This window comes from Dermacentor albipictus, chromosome 5, assembly GCF_038994185.2.
Source record: "Dermacentor albipictus isolate Rhodes 1998 colony chromosome 5, USDA_Dalb.pri_finalv2, whole genome shotgun sequence".
NCBI classification, from domain to species: Eukaryota; Metazoa; Arthropoda; class Arachnida; order Ixodida; family Ixodidae; genus Dermacentor; species Dermacentor albipictus.
In genome coordinates, this window is record NC_091825.1 from 80,862,072 (window position 1) to 80,888,289 (window position 26,218).

The window sequence follows — 26,218 nt, forward strand, 5'->3', positions numbered from 1 at the left end:
TATTTAAAAAAGTTTTACAAGCCGTTGAATTGGTAGCCCTAATGCTCGAAACATAGAGGATTAGACCTAATCGTCGATTAGAAGAATCGTTGCCGTGCGAAGGGCAATGCAGCAGAGAAAACGGAAAACTTGGTAGTGCGTCGATGATGTTCATTGGATATCACAGCTGAAAGACCGGACTCATCACAGTCGCCCAATAGCAGTGAGCCGATACACCCGAGCCGGATACCGACATCACAATGCTGCACGAACTTGTCCTCTCACTAGAGCGTTCTTCCTTTTACAAGTATGGCTATACTGCACAATGAGCTAACTAGCGGTGGTGCACCCTTTACAGGGGTTTTATTCATGAAAGTGACCCATTTGAGTGGGTCGGTGAGTGACGAAGAAAATAAGGGATGGAGGCAGAGTGGATGAGATGACGAAGAAGCGAGCGTGCACCGTAGAGCATTGGCGATGGACCATACCAGAGGGTTATGCTCTAACTTTCTCTAACAAGAGGTTTAGCTCGGGTAAAACTCCAATTTTTTTTTCAAGTCGATGTACAGCGTAAGAGTTTTCTCACATAATTTCGATTTTATTGATACTTGTCAGACTTAACGGAAGAAGTGAAATTTCAGTTGTTGCTGGCAATAGCATTTTCACTTTCGCTTATAGCTTCTAAAGCTGGAAAATATTCCCTAAATTTAAATATGAAAAAAATCGCGCGCAGCAGTGTAACTCGCAGAAAAAAATATTGGCATTTCTCAAGCTACGATTGTAGGGCGTTGTAACGGTTTCAATAATCCAGAATAAAGTAGTGGTGAATGCATGTTGTCGTATACGCCTTCATAATGAAAAGAAAACAAAGAGATGCGGATTGTCTCGGGTCGTCAAGCTTTTGGTATGAATGCTTCTGAGCAGGAATCTTTTTAGAAGCTGAGCCAAGACGTAATAGACGGCATTTGAAATTTAGGTTAAAAAAAGCTTGTGTTCATTATTCAATACAAGTAACAGTACGAACAACAGATGAAAGAAAAGGCTGACAGCCAATCCCCCAGAGTTGTTATGTGCCACTAACTCCAAGGCTGTACATATACTGCAGAAGCCCTGTTCAATTCGTTAGGGGGACGACGTTTTGAAACAGACACAGATAATAGGATAATTAACAATAGACAGCAGAATAAGGAGTGAGTGAGTGAGTGAGTGAGTGAGTGAGTGAGTGAGTGAGTGAGTGAGTGAGTGAGTGAGTGAGTGAGTGAGTGAGTGAGTGAGTGAGTGAGTGAGTGAGTGAGTGAGTGAGTGAGTGAGTGAGTGAGTGAGTGAGTGAGTGAGTGAGTGAGTGAGTGAGTGAGTGAGTGAGTGAGTGAGTGAGTGAGTGAGTGAGTGAGTGAGTGATTTAATTTAATATTTGGGGTTTTACGTGCCAAAACCACTTTCTGATTATGAGGCACGCCGTAGTGGAGGACTCCGGAAATTTTGACCACCTGGGGTTCTTTAACGTGCACCTAAATCTAAGCACACGGGTGTTTTCGCATTTCGCCCCCATCGAAATGCGGCCGCCATGGCCGGGATTCGATCCCGCGACCTCGTGCTCAGCAGCCCAACACCATAGCCACTGAGCAACCACGGCGGGTAGTGAGTGAGTGAGTGAGTGAGTGAGTGAGTGAGTGAGTGAGTGAGTGAGTGAGTGAGTGAGTGAGTGAGTGAGTGAGTGAGTGAGTGAGTGAGTGAGTGAGTGAGTGAGTGAGTGAGTGAGTGAGTGAGTGAGTGAGTGAGTGAGTGAGTGAGTGAGTGAGTGAGTGAGTGAGTGAGTGAGTGAGTGAGTGAGTGAGTGAGTGAGTGAGTGAGTGAGTGAGTGAGTGAGTGAGTGAGTGAGTGAGTGAGTGAGTGAGTGAGTGAGTGAGTGAGTGAGTGAGTGAGTGAGTGAGTGAGTGAGTGAGTGAGTGAGTGAGTGAGTGAGTGAGTGAGTGAGTGAGTGAGTGAGTGAGTGAGTGAGTGAGTGAGTGAGTGCGTGCGTGCGTGCGTGCGTGCGTGCGTGCGTGCGTGCGTATACGTGTCAGCCTTCACTTGTGAGTCAGGGCGTCACTTAACAGAGTACCGTCATCAACAAGCAGCGATCAATCACGCCCCAGCGTGTCGCCTTAGCTTCGTCCTCCTCCGCGCCGTTTTATGGGCTGCGGGCCCGGTCAAAGTGCATTGCGGCGCGGGGCGCACGGTCGGTGTTTAGTATATGCTCGGTTTAGTATATCGCAGTAACCTCCTCCTTGACGTAAAACATGGAGATGTTTTACACTCTATATCCCTGGGGGGGCTTCCGAGCTCGTGTTGGTTTTCGTAAGTCAAGTGGCGGAGACATCGCTGATTTTGCGAGTTCCTTGCGTTTCGCTGTAGCTTTCGTCTTGCAGTACCATCGTTTCCAAATGAGGCTAGCTTGTCTCTGATTTCTTTATGACCGTTGTTGTTTCATTATTTTCTGTTTGTCTACTTTACTTCTCCGGTTCCCTATTCTTGTCGTTTCGACTGCTGTCAGGCCGCAGCTGGTCTATGTGGTGTTACCACATGTTCCCGTCTCTTTGTCCACTTTTTGTTCTCTAGTTTCTTGCCCAGACTGAGTCACCTTCGTAAACACGACGCTATCTAAAGGGGTGCGCGGTACGTCTTTCTTCCCTCCTTGTCACAACGCATTACATTGTGGACCGTAATAGGTCGAATCTCGTGAAGAATTTCTCTCCAGTCATCAGTTTAGCTGAAGAATATCCCGTCCCAACGCGAGATGTGTTTTTTTGTAGGCAAGCAGAAATTTGTGACATGCGTCGTCCACGGTCCATCCTGCTCTCAGGCTTGAATTGATTAATCTCTTGAAGGCGCCTGGTGAAAAATATTGTTCAGCTCCATTCCTTGGCATGTAATTGCCAAACTGGTTAGAGGTGAACTGACTGCCATTGTCGGTTACGACTCTCTCCGGAAGCTCTTATCTTTCAAGTTTTTCTTTTCTTTCTTTATTGATACTGTCAGCCCTTTCTTTAGGGCCATTACAGGAGCGGAGAAAAAAAATAAAACAAGCAACGTCAACACATCCGATTCAGTCAGGGCGTACAATACATCTGAATACAACGTACAAAAAAAAATTGCAGTGCACATACATTGTAATAAAGCAAGCAGAAAACCAGCATGTAAAATAAGAACAACATACACAGATAATAACAATATCACAAAATCAGTTGATTCAGAAAGTCAGATGATTAACGCACCGCGCTCTCGGAATAAATAACGGCATGCAAATTACTCAGACAATTATTACAAGAGGCAGACTGAACTACGAAATCAGGAATTATGTTCCACTCTTTTATCGTTCTGGGAAAGAAGCTATATTTAAATGTGTCATTACGGGTTACAGGAGGGGGAATATACATGCTGTGGCGATTAGTAGAAATTTCATTAGTAGAAATTCCATTAGTAGAAATTTCTAAATAGTTCGTCCTAATCATTTTTATTTCATTATGGATAATAAGGAACAGGACCTTCAGCTTATCATACTTCGTCCTTGGTCTTTAGTCCTTAGTCCTTAGTCTTAGTCTTCAGTCATCAGTCCTTAGTCTCATGGTGTACGAGACACTTTGACGGTTGCTGTCGATGTTGTAGATGACATTTGGAATACTGCCGGCTATTTTGAGTATGAATCGATCAAAATAAGTAATGTTCTTCCATCGAACGGTCCCGCAAAATCAGCGTGAAGGCGTTGCCATCTGTTTTTAGGATATTCCCACGGATGAATTGGTACCATTTTATCTCTCCTGTTGGCATGCGCGACAAGTTTTAACCGATTCTTTGATGTCTTCATCTACTTTAGGCCGCCATACGTAATACCCTGCTAGTGTTCTCGTTTTGGTCATTCCAATGTGCCCTTGATGAAGCTCATCAAATGATATATCTCTGTGCATTTCAGGAATTATCCCTCTCGTTCCCCACGGTACAAAAACAAGCTCAACTGTGAGCTCTGCTCTTCGCCTAAAGTACGGTTTGAAGTCTTCTGAGTCAACATGGTCTGGCCATCCATCAATAGTGAACCGTTACGCCTGGACAAGGGCTCGTCCCTTCTCGTTTCTGTGTTAATTTGTTTGTGGGTCAGAGGCAGAATTCCAAACTTAAACAGATGCATACACGTGATTTCATCAACAATTTCATCTTCTGCGTTTATTTTCTTGGCTATGGGTACTCTGCATAGCGTGTCTGCTACGTTCTTGTCCCTTGAGACATACTTTATCTCGATGTGGCATCCTGACAAGGTTATAGCCCATGTCTGTATCCGAGCAGCTGACATCGGTGGCCTGTGGTCTGTGACACAAGAGGCTTGTGGTCAATCAACAGGTTAAAGTTCCGTCCGTATAAGTACTAGCGAAATTTATTAACACCCTCGACTAGGCTCAAAGCCTCTTTATCAATTTGACAATAGTTTGACTAACTTTTTGTTATTGCAAATGCAATGGACTTTGCATGCAAATGCAATGGACTTCTTCCCCTTAATGCGGCTAGAAGCCTGAGTTAAGCAGGTATTTAACTGGATTTATTTGACCTAGGCTATACTGGTATACGTGACATTCCAGTCTTCTCTGGAGCACCATCGGGTGAGGGTCATTGTCGGGGGCTCGCCGTCGAAATTGTTTCCGCGGGCTTCGCCCTCATCCTCGCTTCTCCTCGTGCTGTGTGGCGGGTCAAAGTGCATTCGGGTACTGGGCGCACGGACGGTGTTTATGTCTTCTTGCGCTGTACGGTTGCTCCGTTTAATATACTACACTTATTATCGCCGAAACAACATAAATACACACGAGCACACGCGCGTTTAGCTTCGCACAAAAATATCATCCCAGCGCTTCCTTGTAGCTGTGGGATCTTAATATTGTGAAGTATGAAGTTTGAGACTTTAGGTTCAGTCATGGTTCTGTATCATTTACATCATGTACACACGCTGAAATACTCGTACGTGACCAGTGCGTTGTAAAATTTTTCTTATAATAATTTATACCAAATGAAAAGGAGATACAAACAGAGAAGAAATACTGTACTTCATATATGCAAAATATGTTTACGGAACGTGCGTGTAAGACAAAGTACTGCTATTGGTACTGTTGGTGTTACCCACTCAAATTTATTCAGTCATACTTCTTGATTTACTTTTTCATACGCGAGATGAAACGTGAATTAAAAATCACATATGCTCAACGTGTGCGAGCGACAGGCTCATTCTATAATTCGCGGTTTTGATTTTTTTTGTGTGTGTGTGTGCGTGTGCGTGTGTGTGTGTGTGTTTGCGTGTGTGTGTGTGTGTGTGTGTGTGCGTGTGCGTGTGTGTGCGTGTGTGTGTGTGTGCGTGTGTATGTGTGTGTGCCTGTGTGTGTGTGTGCGTGTGCGTGTGCGTGTGTGTGTGTGTGCGTGCGTGCGTGTGTGTGTGCGTGCGTGCGTGCGTGCGTGCGTGCGTGCGTGCGTGCGTGCGTGCGTGCGTGCGTGCGTGCGTGCGTGAGCGTTAGCGCTAAGTCGGACTATACACGCGCCCTCAAGTCGGTCGTTGACAATGACGCCAGCCAAAAGGAAATGAGGTTCTATTGCCAGCAAGAAACACGATCTTTCACTAATTGCCTCCAGGGAACACCTGTGCAAACTTGCAAACTGAAGCGCGCTTACTGCGCGCCTATGGAAAATCACCGCACCCACATTTATGTGTTCCCTTTCAGTTTCTTTTTTTTTGTTTTTTTGGATCCCCACATACAACCACCTTTCATTCAATCGGTCCGGGAAGGAAAGAGCCTGTACAACGGGCTGCTATTTGCGGTACTCGAGCAGGAAGCGAAATTTTGCAGTAGGAAAGACGTAAGGAGAGCGTGTGTAAAAAAAAAGAAAAATGCGAAGTAAGCGCCGCGGGAGGTTCTATTGTACTTAGTCTATTTAGGTGAGGTGTTAAGCTTCCGATAAGTCGCCTCTTTTCATTACTGCGATTCCGAATGCGTGAGTATTGGCTTCAAGAGAATGGCGCATGCGGAACTAGGTAGTAGTGGGAGTTTAAATAGAAAGGAGAGAACGAGGGAAGCCTAGCAGTCCGCGCCAGAGTGGCCAGGTTTTACATTAAAAAGACAGATAGCAAGCTTACCGTGGGTCGCGCACATGGACTGAGAAACGGGAAATTAAAATAGGTGAAGCAAAAGTTGGGTACAGTGAAGAAGGAAAAACTGGAGGTCACTGAGAAATGTGTGGGCGTCACCGTTTCTGGCGGCCGCTTTCCAGGAAGGAAACAAATAGACAGCTTCCGTTTTTTATGCTCTTGGCATTATATTACGTCCCGTTTCAATTTCCTTTCTTTCGATCTTTTTTTTTCTTTCGTTAAAGTTTAAAGTGTACGAAGAGGACTTTTGCGGCCTGTGGAGACATAGGAAGGGGTGTGGGAATTCCGAAGGTTGGGGGGGGGGGGGGGTGCTTTTTTCGCTAGATCGCCTTCGACTTTGGGGAATTTCAGTCGTACTAAATGAGACACCGCAGTGTCTTAAGAGCAGTTCCGCTTTTCTTTCCTATATTCTACTCTTATAAAGCGACATCCGATGAACGTAGGCTTTCCAGCTTTTTATCGTTTTCTCCATCGGAAACGTTACAGGCTTGAACCTTTTGGTTGGCGACATTGGTACGCGAAACAAAGGTCTAAGAAAAATAAAACGAAATACGCTAGAATAAAATTACCTCAAACCGCTGCCTTTGCACAGCTCGGTGCTCGTATTAGTCCCCTCAACATAAACTTTTCGTAGAAATACTACGCCAGAAGTACGGTGTTCGAAAGGGCAGAAGGAAGGAATGCCAGATGTCGTAGACCAAAGATTTCCTTTGAATACACTGTCTTTGTTCTGTCTGCTTTATCTGTTTGCACTATGGTGCGATTTCTTTCTTTCTTGTTTCTGTGTTTGTCGACTGAGTTTAGGTTTATGTAGACTCGAGTTCGGGCGTGCGATTGGATAGAGCCGGTTTCTCTGTCCTCACAGAAATCGCAACTAATATATGTACACTGACGTAGTTTATATGCATGAGTCATCAAAGTTGGTAATCACAAAACTGGTCCTAAATTTACCCTATAGTTTATTGGTAGTAAAGTGAACATACCCAGCCATCTCTGCTACACCCGTCTTCTCTCTTTACCACTAGACCACGACGCTGCAGAGGCATTGCACTGAAAATGGTAGATCTTTTTTTCTTTTTTTTTTCTTGCCACGTACACGGAGTACTTATTTAAATATACACGTTCGCGAATGTTCGAAATTTCGAATAAGAGAATATTAATCCAGACCTCTTTTTACTGAATTCGTTTTCTATTCAAGACTTGACGGTAGGAAATTGTCGTATATTCATTTCTGCTCGAGTATAACTATCGTGTGCGTGCGCGCGTGTGCGTTTGCGTGTGTGTGTGCGTGTGCGTGTGCGTGCGCGTGCGTGCGTGCGTGCGTGCGTTCGTGCGTGTGTACATACATATATATGCTTTCAGCTTTGTCATTTTGTGCCCAAAGTACGGTGGAAATGAGCTGTAATGTGAGCATGTAATAAGAAGGGAAGATAACCGATGGTCATTAAGGGTTACGGACTGGATTCCAAGGGAAAGGAAGCATAGCAGGGGGTGGCAGAAAGTTAGGTGGGCGGATGAGATTAAAGGGACACTAAAGCGAAACAATAAATCAGTTTAGACTAATGAAGCATAGTTTGAGGACCCTGCAGGCAGTCGTTTAAAAAAGATAGTTTGATTATTAGATGAGAAAATGAAGGTACAAGTATTAGTATTTGAATTTCGCGCCGAAAGCCCAGCGCCCGCACGTCAGCGTGACATCAGGGATTCCAAAGTATGTTTTCGCATTTGGGCCGCATTGGCTGAATAAGAGTTCCAAAATCTTGCCATGGGTAATATTTCGTTCCTTTAGAACACAATGTAGTCAATCTGTACCGCTATAAATAATCAGTAGGCCCTAGAAGATGCCATCAAAATCCAAGACGTCACAGCCCCCAGATGCGGGAACTTCAGTAGGCGTCGCCACCCGTATTTCGTTCTTGCGCTTTTTCTGGCTTACCAAACGTCTTATCGTTGTAAGAGCGGTGTTTTTGGTGTTGTAGAACGGTAATTTACTAATGCAGAAGAAATCATTTTTCACTTTAATGTCCCTTTAAGAAGTTTGCAGGGACAACATGTCCACAATTGGTACATGTCCACAATTGGTACATGACCGGGGTAGTTGGAGAAGTACGGGAGAGGCCTTTGCCGTGCAGTGGGGTAGTTGGAGAAGTATGGGAGGCCTTTGCCCTGCAATGGGTGCAACAAGAATGATGATGATGATGATGATGATGATGATGATGATGATGATGATGATGATGATTATGATGCATGGATTTATGAGTAGTGTCATTCGAAAACTGTTACATTACATTTAGACACACATGAAAAACAAATGCAAACATGATACCTACTCTTTTCGTTATAGAGAAGCCGAATTACCGAAAGACATTCCGAACCACTTCACTCGACAAGGTCTGTCTTTCGAAAAGAGGCTACTCAAATGCGTATGGTTACTACAACCATTGATCCCGTTCCTGAATTAATTTCGCATCTGGACGCTTGTGTTTGCTGGAATTTGTAACTTTCATTGAGCCCCGCCAGCGCTTGCTAGCGTTCCACGAAAAAGATGCCCTATAAACGCGTCGCCAGGAAACACGCAATGTCACATGCGTGTCGCGTAGCGCCGATGCGTGCACATCTTGCATTGGAGTCGCATATTATTACACCAGGTAGAACGCCATGTAGCAGATGCACAGGTAGCGGCGCAAGGCTTTTAAAGAAGGTTCAGGGAAGAAAAAGAAGTTTAAGGAGATGTATACAAGTATGTCAGAACAATATACATCGTGTACCTGATTAAATCAAGCTGGCTAGGTGACTATGTCAATGCCGCGTTTCAAAGGGAATGCCAATAGATTATCATCATCACTATCATCGTACTGTGCGACTTGCTTTGCGATGTGAGATGCGCGCCGCATAGCGTTTATACGCGCGCCCTTTGTATTGCAGTTGTGTATTATTACACCAGGAGGCACCTTATGTAGCAGTTGCTACATAAGGTGCAGTAAGCAGCGGTAAAAGGTAGATAGGGAAGTCTTTAGGAAGGAAAAAGAAGATTATGGAGATGTATAAATATTGATGTAACGAACAACATGTATTGCATACCTGATTACTTCAAGGAGGCTATGTGACTGTTCTTCACCGGCCTGTTTCAAAGGAAATGCCCTTAAATCATCATCATCATTTGCCTCGTATCATGCCATTTGACACGCGATGTGACATGCGCGCTGCATAGCGTCGATACATGCAAACTCTGCATTGCAGTTTCGTTATATTCCACCAGGTTTCCGTACATGTAGCAGTTGCATGCTGCGCGTAGCTGGACCTGGTTAATTCAAGCAAGCTAGGCGACTATTTGTCACCACCCCATTTCGTAGATCCCCTACGAAATGTGGTGCTGGCAAATAGTCACCTACAAGTGCCAATAAACCATCATTACCATTGTCATCAACAGCAACGTGCCGTGCCACGGGTCAAGGGATGTGACATGTGCACCAGGTAGTCTTAATACCAGTATTTACTCTTCGGTGCACGTTGTGGCGCCTCCTCGCAAGGTACAAGCAGCTTCTGAAGAAGCAAATCGCAGAAATACGAGAACGGCTGCAACTAGGCAACATCGGGATCAGCAGACCGCTGTGCAGAGAACAAGACAAGCCGCAGCTCACCGTCAGCGCCGGGTGGGCAGTTCAGGTCCTTCTCGAAAAAACAACACGAAGAGACTTCGCCGCGAAGACCCTGTAGTGCGTGGTAGCGAAAATGGTGCTCCCATCGAGCCGCTCTTCCAGCTTACGCTGTGACTGCGCTACGTGTACCGCGCCGGCCTGTGACTTTTTTGTAGTTGCTTAATAACTGTGCACGAAGGCTCGGTGGAGTACAAGTACACTTCTGTAATGTGTGCATCAGTGTTACTTTTGAACGCTGTGCTCTTTGCAAATCCGTTGCACATCGACAAAGAGCGCTGAAATGTTCCGTTGCAAAATGACTCTACACAAACGAGTGTTTACGATCTTATGCGCTGGTTTTGTGGATACGGTCACCAGTGAAAGGCGATCTAATGTCAAAGGTGGGCAACAACTCGAAACCTTGAAACGTCATTGAAACGTCATTGAAGAACGCTCACGTATCGAAGGACCTTCCCGCCAACTATTGCTGGGAATAGCACAATGACACCCAACCGGGGATGCATGTTGCTCTTTCAAGTCCGTGGTCAGCGAAACGATGCCTTCTCTTTGTTGCAGTGAGAGCTAGCTAGCCGCAGAACAATGGGGGAAGAAAAACAAATGCGGCGCATGCTCCGATAAGGTTACTTGACGTCACGTACAAAAGCTTGCTGCCCTTCTCGCCTGCTACCAGCGCAGAGTTCAGATTCCTGACGTTGGCAGAAAAGGCATTGTTGACAGGCATCCATACCGCAGTGTACTTCAATATTCTGAAATTCGCACCGCTGTTGACGTGGTGTTAGGTGAACGAAACAACAATTTATCTGCAAAAAGCAAAGGCAGGGAAAACAAAAGATGCGAACGCTTAGAGCAAGCACGTTTCTCTCGTACTAGGATTCGTCCGCCAGAAACTTTCGTAAAGAAAAACAATGCGGGGGTTCCTATGCAGGGTGAGAATGAGTTTAAGCGAGGCTTTCTTTAGTTTTAGCGAGGAATGCTGTATCTGTTTAGCGAACATTATACAGTATAATGTAAACGACCATTTTGAACCAATTTGCATTGCGCCCCAACACCGCAGGCACGTTCGACAGAAGCCAGAGTCTATCTCGCACACGCTCCATACACGCCGAACCGAACTTGTCGAGCGGAAAGGGTTTTTTTAACCACTTGTTTGGGGGCACCCGTAAAGAACGTGGTGTATTTCCGCAGCTGCCTGATCACTGCTTACCGACGCCGCCAGTATACATATACGCATTTACGAGCAATTCTGCGCTCACCTTCGAAGCCGTTCGCTGTGCACTGAAGCGGTGGCGCTTCCAATTTGTGAGCAAAACGCTCACCGAAACTGCTCGACTTCGCGTTTACGAGGCAGCGTGTGCTCGCGTTCTAATCACACCTCGCTGCGCATCGAAGGCGTTCCGAGTGCGCTCGACGCTTTTTTCCTAGCCTCTGTTTTCGCTACACTTGTGCTGCTGCCATGTTTTCTGTCATTCTCCCTGTTTCTTGAGCTCGCGCCCGCGCTTACATCATCGTTCGTTGCCCTAGGCCGCCGCGGTTAGCGTGATCTTCGGGCCCAGCGCATCATGCAACACAAGCAGCCATATCATACTAAGTTGGGAGAGGGGGAGGGGGCCACTGAATGAAGGGAAAGAAAGCTTCCTGTTAAAATTGTCAACGGTCATCGTGGGATGAATGTTTAGTTCAAGCCATAGCTAGGCGGTGTAAATCTGCTGAGGTGTCTTATCGCGTATGATGCGCGCTTGTTTAACGCCGAGATGACAGCGACAGCGATAGAATGACATCGATGCAGTGACGACGGCGGCCCGATGGCAGCAGGATGACGACCACATAACCATGGCGACTGCACGACGACGACAATGGAGGGAGGACTACGACGCGACGGTGACGGCGTGTTTGCATTAGAGTTCACGTCTACGCCTACGTACAACGCCGGCAGCTCCGGGGCGCCTAATTATCTCCGTTGTCGGTTCGCGCTACGTCCAACACCGGCCAATCGTGCAAGACAGCTGACAGCTGTCGCAAAGTGGGTTGTGGGGGGGGGCAGAGAAATTTTTAAAACATTTTGAGAAACAGGGCGTCAATCGCACATAGATTGATGCCCCGTGTTGTCTTTAGCCGAAACGCAATGTCGGGATCGCATACGAATGAAAAATGGCCCCAGAGTGAGGCGGCAGAAAAGCGTTGAGTAAATTTTGAACGCTCACTTTAGATGCGCACCTTCTAGCCAGGTACTCGATATTTTGGAATAAGGAAAAGAGGAAGGAAAAAGGTGGAAAGAAAAGGCATTATGACGATGATGTGAAAACAGGAATCATTAAAATGCATATTGCATAGTTTAACCCTGTCAGAACAATTCATGCAATGGCTCTTCTCAAACGTTACTTCATTCGACACTTCCCATTCAAATAGGTGAATGAATACATGAATTAGATTTTATAAGTAGCCCCTACAAACGGGCGTAGTGATGCTACCGATATTTTTAAAGCGAAAGTTTTACTGGCCGCGAACTTGCGATTTCGCCGTGGCGGTGCTCCGAGGAGGCACATGACGTCACAACGAGAGCCTCGTCGCGGATATTTCTCTCTCGCTCCCTAGTCAATACTGCGCATGTGCCACTAGTAGCACCGAGCCACAGGTGTTGTGCCGCTACGCAGGGCCGCGCCTTTCCGCTGCCGCCGTTAGGTATGACGTCACACCACGTTCCTCGTCGTTGCGCTCGCCTCCGCTAGCTTCGCCAGCTGCGTCGCATGCCTGATAACATGTCGAAGGATTGAAAAGGAGAGCTCGCGTGCGCCGCATTCACAGTTGAGGCGGCAGTATGGACGGCGACAATTCTGATAAGCAGGAGGAGTCCTGGAATCGACATAGGAACGAGATGAAGAGGAAACGAATCGCGCAGGAAACAGACGAACAGCGCGCCGAACGACTGGCTAAACGCCACAGCGTAGCTAGACAACCAGGCTAACCTGGACTTGCAATCAAGATTAAACAAGGCTAACCATGCTATGCCTTGGCTTTCGCTACGTATATACTGGCATAGCCGAGCTAAGCCACTGCCAATTTTTTTTGTCCTTTAACCTTTCCACTGCGTCCATTTCGTTCTTATCCAAATCCGCTTATATCCATCTCGTATTCAGTAGTACCGTGGACGCTGTAAATAAGGAGTGATGGAGTGAATAATTCGGATGAGATTTGAAATAATGGCAGTTATTGTGTTGCCGCCTTTTCCCCAAACAATAGACGATAAAGGATGATAACATGAAGTGATGTTAAAGAAGTTTCGGTAATAACACACATTTCGCGAAAGTGCTTAAACAGTCGATTTTAAAGAAACTAAGCAACAAAAATACAACAATACCACACACATGAGAAAAGGAATCAGCCCGGTACCATCGAGGATGATTATCTAAGTAAGCAAGGTCTGCCATCGACAGTCGTTCAGCACACTGATTTACTGCAGACGATATTCTCTTTTTTGGCATTCTGGACAGCGTAGCATCAACATTCTTTCGCGGCTCGAGAACGATAGCGTTCATCCAATTCCTCTTGGATGAGGCGCTCGTTGACGTGAAAGTACTCATCGGAACCATTCCTCGGCTCTTCCTGGCGGGCCTGCCGTCGGTGCGCGTTCAGCCCACATATTTGCTGTAGACTATGTTCTCCTTCTCTGGGATTCTGCGCAGCAAGGGACACGAGAAGTCGCACAACCTCTCACTCGGTGCCAAGCCACGTGACCTCAAGCGTGCACCAATGGAGAGAGAGCGCACCTCGGAGAAAGGGCAATCTTACAGTTACAGATCCAATGACTCCGCGCCGCACCATGTCAAGCGCGCGGAGAGAAAAAAAGGGGATCTCCACTCCTCCCCGAGTGGCAACGTCGTTCGGTCAGATAAATATCTGATAATTATCTGAAAGAACAAAAGCGCCAAGGTAGCCAAGGAAATTCCCTGTAAAATACACGCAATGGCATAACAGGAAGTGTTTGCCGTGACGCGATGTGAACATACAACCGTAGCAATTCTCGCTCCTAGTTCAACAGGTGTCCTTGCCCTTTTCGTGCAGGTGCGTGTTCCTTCCGAGCCAGGCGGAGTCCCATGGCGGTACCGTCGTCGGGGCCGAGCGGCCTGCTGCTGCTGCTGCTGCCACTGGTGCTGCTGGCGGCGGCACCCTCGCGGGCGCAGTCCACCGACCCGGAGTGGCTGCAGCGGCGTGTGCTCGAGCGGCGCCAGGTGGAGCAGCTTCCCCCGGCCGCCATGCCCGAGCCGTCGTGCGCCCAGCTCAGGCTCATGTGGCGCCAGATGCACCGCATGGCTCGCCACAGTCAGCTCACCAACGAGATACCGCAGGTGAGGGCCCGCTGCCGCGAGCACTCCCGCAGGGAGGGTCGCTAGCGGTGCTTCGACGTGACTGTGATTGACAGACTGCGATTGCTGCGGAGTGCGACCGCAGTTCGTGAAATCGACTGGCTTCAGTCACCTATCGTAGACGTGACGGGCCACCGGATGTGTGGCTGAGGCTATTAGTGCCTCCCTAGCGTCTGATTATTTAGTTCTTTTCATCATTTAAACCCCTCGGATAGTAAACCGGACGCGTGTCCAGCTGGCCCACCCACGTTGCCTGTCTTGCTTCCTCCTTGCTTCTTCCACAGGAAACAGTGCAGTGCCTTTGTGTTTGCTCCTGCAGTACGCGCGAGAGCGATGGCCGATTGCCTGTCGAGAATCGGCAATGCGCAGTTAACTGAAGACACACCATTGGTATACCTTGGTATAACCAGTAAATCCCCTTGCAGAGTTGTTTGTGCATCGCTTGCATTCCTGCGCAGGGCGGGGCTCGACTTACGATGGTTAAAAGCCCTGCCTGAGAGATTGCTATTTCCCAGTAATCTCAGCTTTTGTGAGGTAGAAAAAATAATAGAACAGTTATATTCATGCCAGGGACGTTATTATGGCGTTATGATGGTTGCAGTGACGGCCATTTCAACACGAGAAAAACAGACACAGGCTTAGACGCCTTTGGCATCTTTCAGTAATATGATACGGAAAAACAATTAGCTAAATAGGTTGTTTTCGCTTGTTTTATTCAAATGCAAGGGAAACGCGCTTCAGCCCAACCGCTCTGAGCTGCCTTTGAATTAGTCAATATACATGTAACAATTATTTATAGCTATGCTGATTGCCCATCAATATTGAAGTTTCTCGTATGTCATATATTCGTTTTAACGCGATAGCGTTAAGGAGCTCGTGTCGCAGAAAAGCCGGTGTCGTCGGTGTCGGGTGTCGGCGTCGGCGGCGTTGACCGTGAGCGATAAATCACGGCAGGCGCTTCCTAAATAAAAAGCAACTTCCAAGATTGGCCCGGTGGGAATCGAACCCAGGTCTCCGGAGTGTGAGACGGAGACGCTACCACTCAGCCACGAGTTCGATGCTTTCAAGCGGTGCAAACGCGCCTCTAGTGAATGCGGTGTTGCCTTCGAAACGAGCCGTGGAAAGTTCTACTGCGGTGTATATCGGTAATTATGAACATGTAACGTACAGAAGTCACAATTACACGAGTTGCGAAGTGCGTTTCCGCTGCATTTCTTCTGCGCTTTCCGCACACGCAGAGCCATCTTGCGGCAAACACAGAAGACCCCCTCCTCTCAATGTACGGCGCTGCCCCGACAGGAGGCGCGCCGCGCGCGCATTGGGACCGCTGCCAGGCGCGTCGCGGGACTCCCTCTCCCCTGACGACGCTTCGCCGTGCTCCCGGTTTAGATTACTATCTATCTCTCTGCCCGTGCCGATCACGACGTTTGGCTGGCGTAGATCGTTTCCCCTCCGAGATACCGAGTTCTTTGGTTCGTTTCGTTCGCTCAGGCGCACGTTTCGTTGCCGCGCCGAACGCTGCGTTGCTCGACGCTCACCGCGTGATAGGTGGGCGCTAAGTCCGATGCGGGGCGCATCGTAAGTGATTGCTGTGCCGTAGCGCATTGTCTTATACCCCTTGGCGGGTCGACGGGAACGCTGTCGCGTCCCACTCTTGAAGGCGAAGCTTAAGCGTCCTCCAATTTTTTTTTCTTTTCTCGTTTTGTTAACTTCTACACCAAACCTTGATCACTTATCATGACACTATAACCTAACTATGACAATTACTTAAAGCGTGCACATTGACTGTTACATTACAACATGAAGTCGGTTGAAGTTATTCCCCTGCGCGTTAGATGCACATATGGTTACAAGAGATGCTAAGATACATCGCAGAAGTTATCTGAACAACATGCAGAACACATAGGACTTTGATTAAATGGCGTTTAAACCATTCAGGATGACCAGAACCACAGGCGACAGTTGATACGCGTTGCTGTTCGCACCATCCTGTGGGTTTTAACTACGCTGCTATCAAGCTGCGGAATAAACGGCAACCATATTTCACATAGCTCAACAGCGCCGTAGTTGCTGTTCAGGGACTGAACAAGTTTTGCGGGCTGCCGGAATGAGTTTGTGAGTGATTTATTTGGATGAATTTGAAAATTCTGGCACCAATTGCGTCGCCGGCGTGTCCACAAGCAATGAAATGTTAAAATATAGAAGAATGACAACATTAGGTGATATAAAAGACTGTTCGACAACAAAGCAAATTTCTTAACTGTGATTAAACAGCCAATATTAAAAAGAAATAAACTGCCGTGGAGAAACCGCCCAGGGTAAATAAAGGCCGTATACACGCACGAATGAAACAAGCCAATCCGTGTATGGCCAAACGTGTTCGGCCCCAGTGTCTTGTTGAGAGCTAAATGTGGACGCACAACGGGCAGCTTTCCCGTTTCATGTTCTTTGGGATACGGACAGAGCTATAAGGCCTTGTGTGCTAGTGTTCATTTCCTACTTCTTCTATTTTTTTTTTCTCCAATCCAAGCATAACGCATCCCTCTCCTGCGTTCGCGGCGCAGTTCCCGGCCTCCTACCCGTTCGGCTATGTGTCGCCCGACGACAAGGCACTCATGTTCTGGACGCCCGCGTCGTTCGGCAAAGTCGTGCGGCAGCCGGGCCAGAAGCCCGCGAGCGTCGTCAAGCCCGGCCGGACACCCATGGCGGGCCGCTTCGCCCAATCGCCCCTGCCCCACTCCGCGCTCGGTTCGTCGTACGGCACCGTGGTGCGCAGCCCCGGCGAGAAAGCGGCGCTGCGGCGCCAGATGGCCGCCACCACCGGCTCCTGGGGACAGTTCGCGCCTGCCGACCGCGGCTCGGACGTTGGCGTCATTTCAAAGACCAGGGTCCTCTACCGCAGCGAACAGGTAAAGGCGCACCAAGTGACGGTCTCTTCCCGTCAGCGTATCGGTGTACGCGTCACAACTCTCGACCGCAGCGAATAGGCAAAGGCGCAGTTAGTGACGGTCTCTTCGAATCAGCGTATCGGTGTACGCATCACAACTAAGCGGTGATTATTATCCGCACGGACCTCATATAAGTAACTGATGAGGTGCAGCCCGATAAGGAGAACAACTATATCGAGTTCCAGTAGCGGTGTGCGAAATGCCGCACTTCATGAAGCTACACGCTTCCGTGACCAACTGTGGTGTCGAATTGATACTGCGGATGAAGCGTCACAGTCAGTATTCAGTTTTTTTACCTATCTTACTATCTATCTATCTATCTATCTATCTATCTATCTATCTATCTATCTATCTATCTATCTATCTATCTATCTATCTATCTATCTATCTATCTATCTATCTATCTATCCTTATTTCTTTCTTTTTTCTTTCTATTTACCTGCCTTCCTTTTTTCTGCCTTTTCTTCTTTCCTTTTACCTTTCTTTCTTTCTGTCTTCTTTTCTTTCTTTTTACCTTTCTTTCTTTCTGCCTATGCTCTTAACCCTTTCCTCTTGTGTAGGGTAGAAAACCGGACGCGTGCATAGTCAACCACCCTGCCTTTCATTCCTCTCTTTATTTTTCTGTCAGGGTATGACCTGCGTCATAGGTTTACATTGTCGCAGGATTTGCGAACCGAAAAAAAAAAAATCTCGCTTTCCGCGAAGTTTGCGCATTCAACCTCAAATTCTGACAGGCAGTCTGCGATAGTATCGGTGGCCAGCACTCTGGTACGAATTTCGACAACCTGCTTAGCCAGGCGGATCAGAAATTGAGTTTTTTGTTGTTGTAGTTTTTTCGTGTAATATGCACCCCGTAAACTTTCGACGCCCGACAGCATATTGTCGGGAAAGTTGACACATATTCTGTGTCTCGTTTAGCTCTGATTTGGTTCGATTTTGTTGCGCAGTGTATATGTTCAACGCGATCCACGGTTAAAAGGAGCTCGTGAACGTAGAGAGCGCGTGCGCAATTTTTTTTTCCCTCTGACAAGTGCCCAATTGGCATGCTTTGCACCTTGGGTGATACAATCGCATTCGCGTGACGTAGCGCTCAACCAGCCAATCAGCTCATCCGTTTTTGCCCAACCACACAATCAGCGTGTGTCTGATGTCCGAGGCGATAGTACCACCGAGAGTGCTCGTCCCAAAGTACGTCCCCAGATGACTCGTGGTTGGTGGCGGCGGCGCATTTCTGCGCACCTGTGCAGTGACATAGCTTCAGCTGACACTTGCAACTAGTGTACGCAAGCAATGCGAGACTACACATTAGTGTTTTATAGTCAAGGGTAAAATGGACGCCGACTAAGAACATTAAAACAAAAGAAACCAAGACGTTTCGACTCCCATACAAGGGCCTTGTCCACAATTAAAAACAATTTTTTCTTCTTTTTTCATTGTGAACAAGGCCCCCGCATGGAAGCCGAAACTTCTTGGATTCTTTTCTTTTAATATTTTTGGTCGGTGTCCGTTTTACCCTTGACTATGAGCAATCCCGACCAGACGAGTTTTCGTCGAACTCTTGATTACATTAGTGTTTTCTTTAACAGTGGACCAGATTGTACTTATTCTCTTTTCTGTTCTGCTGCACATGAGGTAATGCGTCAATTGCTACTTGGGGTGAAGGACGGGCACTATAGTCAAGCACTTGGGGTGCGTAAAGCGGTTCCAAACTGTTTCTACTCCATTTATGCAATTAGCGTTTCATAAGTGGTCGAACGTATTGCGACATACCCCGCTTTGCCTGTCTGTCACGCGACGTCACGAAAACTGCGAAAACTCCCCATCTGATATGACATGTGCACACTGATTGCGCGGGATCACACTTAACAAAAAAAATTATTTATTTTCATTAGCTACAAAACTGCGAAAGGTCACCCCGTCAAAGTGACATTTACGCATCAATGATGCATTATTACGCTGAAAAAAAAAAAGGATTTTTTTTTTCGGAGTAGCCGGAGTGTATCCCGTTCCGAAAGCAAGAGAAGACGTCGCCTTACCTGTGGCTCTGGCAATTGCTACTCGGAGCTGCCAGGGATAACGAATTTACAAACTAGAATGTATGTATGTATGTATGTATGTATGTATGTATGTATGTATGTATGTATGTATGTATGTATGTATGTATGTATGTATGTATGTATGTATATATATATATATATATATATATATATATATATATATATATATATATATATATATATATATATATATATATATATATATATATATATATATATATAATATGTGCCCGTATAACGTTGTAGAGCACTTTTGGCACGCATACGACATTGCTCTCCCAACTCTTTTTCGCTTGGCATCCACTGTCTTCTTCGTTGAGGATCCGTTTTAGGGACATTTCTAACCTTCCTCGTGATATTCTACCAGCCACCGCAAGCTAAGCAAGGGGAAGCGTGCCATTCACGGATTTCAGCGCCACCCTCCTCATCCGGTTATCTGCTTTCACTGCTCTATAACTATGCCTCACAGAAACCCTCTAAATTTCTGCGTGCTCCTCGCCTCTTGTGAACCAAGTAAATAAAAAAAAATCACCGCCCCTTCCAGTCCGTGAAGATGGTCGAACACCAAAGGTGTATTAGTTACACCGAGTGTTACACCATGCAAGTCTAACTTTGCACTCATTCTATACTGTAGATGTTTTGTTTCACCATTCACCTCATTTTCGTAAAAGCCAAAATGAGGTGAAATTTCCGCTTTTGCGGTAGGCAGCTTCTTCCTCAGGAGTCCGCACTACTCGTGGTCTTACCGAAGTTGTAACTGGGATGGAAAGTGCGGAACCACTAATCCATAGCTCCATATATTGGGCGCAAGACCCAGCATTGGAGATAGCGCTGCAATCGTTTTGACAGTTGGTTGTATTGGTTTGACGATTGACGTCTTTGTGTTCCTTTTTTTATTTTTGACGTGCAAATAAAAGAAAGAGACGTAGCGACCTCATAAATGGTGACGGCTACTCCTTTTCGCATAGCGGAAACAACAATATGACAAATATATGTTTCTTAATGAGGTTACACACACGTTCGGGTGCGACGGAGAGAACGGCATCAACGACGGTGCGCCCACAGTTCGCCGTTGTCACTTGCGTTCGATGTCTCGAGTTTGCTCGGTGGCGTCGCTAGCAGCATCCGCCCGGCATCGCCGCTTGCGAGTCTTCAAAATTAAGTTACTTCAAAATTAAATCTGTCCGTCACGTAAGACAATGAACGGCTAATACCCCCTTAACCAATGGCTCATAACAACGTAAACGCGGCCTCCGCATTACGACGACAGAAGAGAAGTGAAATTCTATGCTGGAGTGTGTGTACTTTACGCTGGAATGTCAAGCGGCAACGGAGGCAGCTGTGGAAGAAGACGACGATGCTCGAGCCATTGCTGATGATGATAGTTTTAGCGAACTCCGACAACGACGGCACAGGGTCCGGATAAACAGCTTCGCCGTAAAACCTGTCAAAGTGGGCAATATGATATTCGTTTTGAAATCAAACAAAAATGATTTCCTATACACGAGGAGAGACTTTGATTGGGCGGTTTAAACAGTCACCACCGGATGCTTACGCCAGCGTTCACGCAAATTTAACGTCAGAAAACTGGAATAAAACAGATTGAAATAGCTTATTTTGTATGACCCCCGCCTGCTCTTTCGACCGGTAACCTAGTGAACGAAATTTCTTCCCCTCTGCGTTGTGAATAAATTGAACTTTATGATATATAACCAGAATAAATTAAATTATGGGGTTTTACGTGCGAAAACCACTTTCTGATTATGAGGCACGCCGTAGTAGAGGACTCCGGAAATTTCGACCACCTGGGGTTCTTTAATGTGCACCTAAATCTAAGTACACGAGTGTTGTCGCATTTCGCCCCCATCGAAATGCAGCCGCCGTGGCCGGTATTCGATCCCGCGACCTCGTGCTCAGCAGCCCAACACCATAGACACTGAGCAGCCACGGCAGGTCCAGATTAAATAAGCTAACAAGAGCAAATTAACGCGATGAGAAAGCTGTAAGTCACAGGCGGTATCATCTTTGCCTTCTGCTCAATTTTTGCACTCGGCGTTACATGCCTCTCCTATGTCAATGCGGCGGGAGTGGCGCGTTGCAATGAGTCGATGGTCACATTATTTTCTTTTTTACTTTCGCTCGATGGTGACTGAGACAAGCATGGTGTGCGGCCACCTCACGAATGACGCATCGTCTCGGGCAAAAGCCCACGTCACCACTGTCCACCTCTTTCGTCCTTACTCTTATGCTCCGACTTTAGTAGCGGCTGCGCCGCGCGATGAATTCACATTACCTCAAATACGCGCGTTAACCACAAGAGAAACATACAGTACTAGTTGTGATGTTGCAAGCAAAAAAAAAAGTATGACATAATCTTCACGGCCGGGTGAGTAAAAAAAAGAAAGAAAAGAAGTCGGATGAGCCCAAACTCAAGTCATAGGCGCGGGACGAAACGAGGGTAAGCGCTGCAAGAGAAGGCGACACTTCAGTCGCTCTTTTCTGCGCTATGCGCAGAAAAGAGCGACTGAAGCTGTGAACGAAAGCTGTGAATGCTGTGAGCGAAAACTTGAGCAGTTCGCTGGAGACAGCAGAACATCTTGCGGCAGGTGACGCCACTCTTTACGCTATGCTGCGCCCGATTCAAGCTGCGTCGTCACCCAAGTTTTAATGTCTTGACTGCTGACGCAGTCGCAGAATAAAGAAGTAATGCAAAAAAGTAATACATCCTGAAGGAGCGTCACAGCCCCACTGTGTCAACGCTGCGACGACCGAGGCCACTTTAAGCTTTTTCTGAAATTTGGAAGCAGCGCGGCTAGTTATTAGTTGCTGGCTTTGCGCTGTTACTGCTTATTGCTTGGCTAAGCCCGTAGCCACGTTATCGCAATAATGATCTCGAACGTAAAGCAGCCCTTCCTTAACAAAAAAAAACGAAAATTCCGATTCCAGTGAGGTAGAATAAGCTTCCGATTCCAAAGGGGTAATGGCTGAAATAGCTAAACTGCGCGACTAAAGCAAGCTGCGCGCCTTCTGGAATACAGCTAAACGCAGTGAGGCAGCGTAAATCTTCTCAGGCTGAGAAGAGCTATCCAGTTTGACGGCGCCGTCAAGTCGGGAGAGACGCCATTTCTCTCATCCCGCGTATTCAGTCAGTGTTTTCCCCGTTTCCCCTCAGCGAGCGCCCGCTGTTTTCTGTTTCTTTGGTTGCACAACGATGACGTGTACCGAAACTGGTTCGAAATGCGCCGACGAACCTGCTGCACCTCTGACGTCAGCCGCTCTTTGCAGAAGTGCGCGCCAGTTACGCGCGCGCTCTCCGCTGGGAGGCGGGCTCGTAGCATGAGTCATTTTATCTCTCCGCGGCAGACACGGAGCTGGCGCGCGGGTTTTCGCAGAAAAGAAGCTGTCTCTCCAGCCCAGGCACGGAGCGTGTTTTGCCTTCAGCGAACTGCGGCGTTCCGTACGAGAGGATTTCGCGCATACACAGTATTTCTTGTGTTTTTTTTTTTCGTTCAAAGACGTTGAGCTTCTCCGTACACACCCTCTCTCAATTTCTTTTGTGCGTTCGGCTAGCTCCGCGGCAGGAAATGGAAGGGAGAACAAAACGTCACGAAGCTGCATCACGTTGCGCATGCGCCTGGCCGGAGGCATCGGGCGGAAAATGCTGTGTCACGCGCAGGCTTTTTCAGTGAGACGAAGTGTGTGGCCCGATCAGAGATCGTCTTAAGTACTGTGGTTGCTAGTGTTTTCTTATGCGCTTATTATTGTTGTTGATTCAAAAGCCTTTTTTTTTAATAGCTGCTCAATACTCTGTTTTCCTAAGTATCACGTACTGGGATGTGAGACGTCGCCTGGCACCTCAGCGATATAGGAAGTCATCTTGTAAAAGCAGTGCTAACGAAAAAAAGATCGGAAGAAATAGTTGCGGTGAGGCAGGGCTCCAAAAAAAATTTAAGAAATACACTGCGTCAGGAGCTACGTAAAAAATTACTGATTTCGGTAGCGTAATCGGAAATCGTCTGTGTTTTCAACTGTAAGGCGTACTTTAACATAAGCTTCCACTCTCTTTTAGACCTTGGTCTATGGTTTCCGTATATTTAATACATAAAGACCTCATTTATAGCCCATCTAGACGGCAAGCAACCGAGTAGATTTTATTACGACGTAAGGCATCCATACGTTACACACAGTGAGCTATTATATACCAATGCCAGACGTGACAATGTCGCAACCACAGCCTTTAAACGTCACAAAGAACGAACTAAAACTGCTTGTACGGCTATGAGAGGTTTCTGGCTCGTTAGTTTCACGAAGTCACTCGTTAATTTTTTCACTCGCCTGTCGCAGTTGTGTGGATCGTTAGCGTTTGAGCTTTATGAATCCGTTTAACGGTAGATTGCCTGGTATTTCAGTATTTATCAGTCCTGACACACACACTCATTTACAGGTGGCCTGGTCTAGAGCATTCATTTATTTCTGCAGTTCTTGAAGGATGGAACAAAACCAGTAACAAAAAATACCAGAGGAAGGCTCGCGTGCCATCCTGGTATAACAGTATCCTAATCACTGGTAGCTACCTGTTTCTCACTACTTAAAAAATTATGCGATTTTACCTGCGAAACCCCGATCTGATTATGAGGCACGCCGTAGTGGGAGACTCTGGATTGATTTTGACCGCCTGGGGTTTTTTACGAGCACCGTTTGTAATATTTCTTTTATTCCCCTTGCCCGTCTTCCCCGGCACAAGGTAGCCAGCTGGTCTGAGAGCTGGCTAACCTCCCTGTCACCCTAAATTTAAGTACACGGGTGCTTTCGCATTTCGCCCCTATCGAAATGCGGCCGCCGTGGCGGGGATTCGATCCCGCGACCTCGCGATTAGCAGCGCAATACCAAAGCCGCTAAGAAACCACGGCGGGTTTCTCACCACTTGACCTCAATATTTGTTCATACCGGTTTTTTTCAAACCACGTAAGAAAATATAAAGTCCAAATCGCATTCTTAAATCAAACAAACTGGATATTAAATATAATCTTCGAATGAAATATGTACCACCCTTCCTTCGTTCGTTCGTTCGTTCGCTCGCTCGCTCGCTCGTTCGTTCGTTCGTTCGTTCGTTCGTTCGTTCGTTCGTTCGTTCGTCCGTCCGTCCGTCCGTCCGTTCGTTCGTTCGTTCGTTCGTTCGTTCGTTCGTTCGTTCGTTCGTTCGTTCGTTCGTTCGTTCGTTCATCCCTTCGTCCCTCCGTCCGTCCGTCCGTTCGTTCGTTCGTTCGTTCGTTCGTTCGTTCGTTCGTTCGTTCGTTCGTTCGTTCGTTCGTTCGTTCGTTCGTTCGTTCGTTCGTTCGTTCGTTCGTTCGTTCGTCCGTTCGTGTTCGTTCGTGTTCGTTCGTGTTCGTTCGTTCGTTCGTTCGTTCGCTCGCTCGCTCGCTCGTTCGTTCGTTTGTCCGTCCGTCCGTCCGTCTGTCCGTCCGTCCGTCCGTCCGTCCGTTCGTTCGTTCGTTCGTTCGTTCGTTCGTTCGTTCGTTCGTTCGTTCGTCCCTCCGTTCGTTCGTTCGTTCGTTCGTTCGTTCGTTCGTTCGTTCGTCCGTCCGTCCATCCCTTCGTCCCTCCGTCCGTCCGTCCGTCCGTCCGTCCGTTCGTTCGTTCGTTCGTTCGTTCGTTCGTTCGTTCGTTCGTTCGTTCGTTCGTTCGTTCGTTCGTTCGTTCGTTCGTTCGTTCGTTCGTTCCTTCATCCGTCCGTCCGTCCGTTCATTCGTGTTCGTTCGTGTTCGTTCGTTCGTTCGTTCGTTCGTTCGTTCGTTCGTTCGTTCGTTCGTTCGTTCGTTCGTTCGTTTGTCCGTCCGTCCGTCCGTCCGTCCGTCCGTCCGTCCGTTCGTTCGTTCGTTCGTTCGTTCGTTCGTTCGTTCGTTCGTTCGTTCGTTCGTTCGTTCGTTCGTTCGTTCGTTCGTTCCTTCGTTCGTTCGTTCGTTCGTTCGTTCGTTCGTTCCTTCGTTCGTTCGTTCGTTCGTTCGTTCGTTCGTTCGTTCGTTCGTTCGTTTGTTCGTTCGTTCGTTCGTTCGTTCGTTCGTTCGTTGGCTTGCTTGCCTGTTTAAATGCCAGTTCCCGTTGCCGTGCCAACTTTACGCACTGCTGATATAAAATCTATCCAATGCATGCTGAAGGGAGTGATTGAAGCGGGCTTCTCCTCAAAGTGAGTCTTATTGCGAAGAAGCCGCAGCTGACGTGGTTTTAGGGATTTCAGAAAGTCGGCACGGGACAGCTTTGGAAACCAGTTGCAGTAAACCTTTTAGAGTGATAGCTCTACTACTCCAGGTACAAACCCAGAAAAGGCGTGGTTCCGTAAATCTGACGTTTAAGCTCAGCCAAGGTCAAGCTGGGACTTAGCCCGCCACTACGTAGCGTCGGCTGCTGCGTACGCCACGTGGACGTCCATATCTTGAAAGCCCTCTGCGATGTGTACAAAGTGCGCCGAGTGCTGGTAGCTTCGCATGCGCTGTGCTTTCGACGCTTAGTCTGCGTTAAAGCGAGACGTAGCATGAAGGTCAATTCGCTCGCTGCTACTTACGGCGCCGAGCAGTGTCTGTTTCCTCTCCCAAAGCAAGCAAAAACGCGCTATCATTCGATAAACTTAGTTTGACCGTGTTCGACCACGGCAATGTTATTTGGGAAGCGGCTTACCTGCATCTAGTGTACATCGAAACAAATTCTGGGAATTTTATGGCGACAGCAATTATATGGACAATAAGGCGTCGCCGAAGGCGACCCCGTGATATTTCATATAAAGGCCAAGGGCGATAACACCATCGCCGCGCGCGCTAAGCTGTGTGTGCTGGTGAAAGGGCGCGGTAAGAGCGTACGATCGCGACTCAATCTCGCCCGCGCGAAAGGGAGGAGAGCGAGGATGAAGCGCGCCGTCTTCCGTCGCGCGCAAGGCATCCAACGATGCCAGGCACCGGGGGGAGCGGGGGGGGGGGCGAGGGGGGAGGTGGCGTTCTGCTTCGGCTGCAGCTGCGTATGTGGCAGCAGTGCGCAGTCGCGCAACCGTATCTTGAGAGCGATCTAC

At 47.5% G+C, this 26,218-nt stretch overlaps 1 protein-coding gene across 1 annotated transcript in view; it reads left to right on the top strand.

Moving 5' to 3' along the window:
• The window catches only part of LOC135910794 (uncharacterized), a 186,642-nt gene that overhangs the window by 57,776 nt on the left and 102,648 nt on the right, over positions 1-26,218 (top strand). The window contains exons 2-3 of the mRNA XM_065442892.2: positions 13,855-14,138; positions 16,721-17,065. Coding sequence (XP_065298964.2) covers positions 13,887-14,138; positions 16,721-17,065 — 597 coding nt within the window. The 5' untranslated portion in view covers positions 13,855-13,886. The remainder of the gene's footprint in view (positions 1-13,854; positions 14,139-16,720; positions 17,066-26,218) is intronic.